At 40.0% G+C, this 1,704-nt stretch overlaps 1 protein-coding gene across 1 annotated transcript; it reads left to right on the forward strand.

Annotated features, from left to right (window-relative positions):
• The first annotated feature begins 520 nt into the window (after nt 1-520).
• Nucleotides 521-1,462, forward strand: LOC113893457 (olfactory receptor 9K2-like). Its single transcript, XM_027543440.1, has one exon. The coding sequence runs from the start codon at nt 521-523 to the stop codon at nt 1,460-1,462; it is 942 nt and encodes a 313-aa protein (XP_027399241.1).
• Nucleotides 1,463-1,704: the final 242 nt, after the last annotated feature.

A 1,704-nucleotide genomic window follows, 5' to 3' on the forward strand; every position in this document is an offset into this window, starting at 1 on the left:
TGGAGTGCTACAGTCCATGGGGTCACAAAAGAATCAGATTCAACTTACTGACTATACAACAACAAAATTCCTGTTAAATTGGATCCTTCTGTTGTGAAATGGTAGCATTAAAATGAATTTGAAATTACAGATAGCAAATATTATTTCTCTCTCAAAACCTTCGGATATGTTAGACTTACTATGTAAGTCAAGTGAGGCACTAAACAGGTATAAAAAGAAAATGCTTTGTGAAAGTCATGTGTGTTATAATGGAAAGAGGACTGGAATTGGAGAATTACACTAGAAAATTATGAGTTAGGCGACTCAGATGTGTTCTGATGGGCAAGTACAATATACCTCAGAGTCAATTCCTATAAAAGGATGCAGCAAATCATACATAACACAACAGAATCTTATAAAGGAGATGATAATACAAATTTCAATGTATTATACAAGAGGCAAAAGATACTTTGTGATACCAGGAAATAGGTAGAAGTCTCTATTTTTAATCTTGTCTTGTACCTCTTAGCAGGTTCTTGCCATGGGTGACAAGGGAGCAGGCAACCATTCAGATGTAACTGACTTCATTCTTGTAGGCTTCAGGGTCCGTCCAGAGCTCCACATTCTCCTCTTCCTCCTATTCCTGCTTGTCTATGGCATGGTCCTTTTGGGGAACATTAGTATGATTGGCATCATTGTGACTGACTCCCAGCTGAACACACCAATGTATTTCTTTCTAGGCAATCTCTCCTTCATTGACCTCTCCTACTCCACTGTTATTGCACCTAAGGCCATGGTCAACTTCATGTCTGAGAAAAAGACTGTCTCTTTTGTAGGGTGTGCTGCCCAGTTCTTCTTTTTTGCACTCTTCATTGTAACAGAAGGGTTTGTCCTGGCGGCCATGGCCTATGACCGCTTCATTGCCATCTGCAACCCTCTTCTTTACAGTGTCCATATGTCAAGACGCCTTTGCACTCAGCTGGTGGCTGGTTCCTATTTCTGCGGTTGGGTCAGTTCCATCCTTCAAGTCAGCGTAACATTCTCAGTGTCTTTCTGTGCCTCCCGAGTCATTGATCACTTCTACTGTGATTCTTACCAAATTGAGAAGATCTCCTGTTCTAATCTCTTTGTCAATAAGATGGTATCTCTTAGTTTGGCTGCCTGCATTATTTTGCCCACAGTAGTTGTTATTGTAGTATCTTACATGTATATTGTAACCACAGTCTTGAAGATCCCCTCCAGTGAAGGGAGAAAGAAAGCCTTCTCCACTTGCAGCTCCCACCTGGGCGTGGTAAGCTTGCTTTATGGGACTGTCTCTTTTGTGTATCTCACACCTCCAAGCAATCCTGAACTTCGTAAAGTGGCTTCAGTATTTTACATATTGGTTACACCCATGCTAAACCCTCTGATTTACTCTCTAAGAAACAAAGATGTCAAACAAGCTTTGAGAAAAATCTTATGGAAGAAAAAAGCTTTATCCTAATTCTACTTTCTTGTGATTTCCTCATTAATGGGCCCATCGATAGTTTCAGCCTGATTTGCTTTCAGTGTGGAGTCAAGCTTGAGTCACTTGAAGATCCTTTACACTGATCATTCCACAGATGAATTATTTTCAGTGAAGGTGTGGTAACAATTTATCATTCACTCTTTGTCATTCACTCTCTCTTAAGAGCAGTGGTATATCTCATGCATCAGTAAAATTTGCAGTCATCCTATAAACAGAAA

The sequence above is a fragment of the Bos indicus x Bos taurus genome, chromosome 5, assembly GCF_003369695.1.
Source record: "Bos indicus x Bos taurus breed Angus x Brahman F1 hybrid chromosome 5, Bos_hybrid_MaternalHap_v2.0, whole genome shotgun sequence".
Classification (NCBI taxonomy): domain Eukaryota; kingdom Metazoa; phylum Chordata; class Mammalia; order Artiodactyla; family Bovidae; genus Bos; species Bos indicus x Bos taurus.

What these genes read in the sequence shown, in the direction of transcription:
- LOC113893457 (XM_027543440.1), top strand. Translation starts at nt 521, where the DNA reads ATGGGTGACAAGGGAGCAGGCAACCATTCAGATGTAACTGACTTCATT.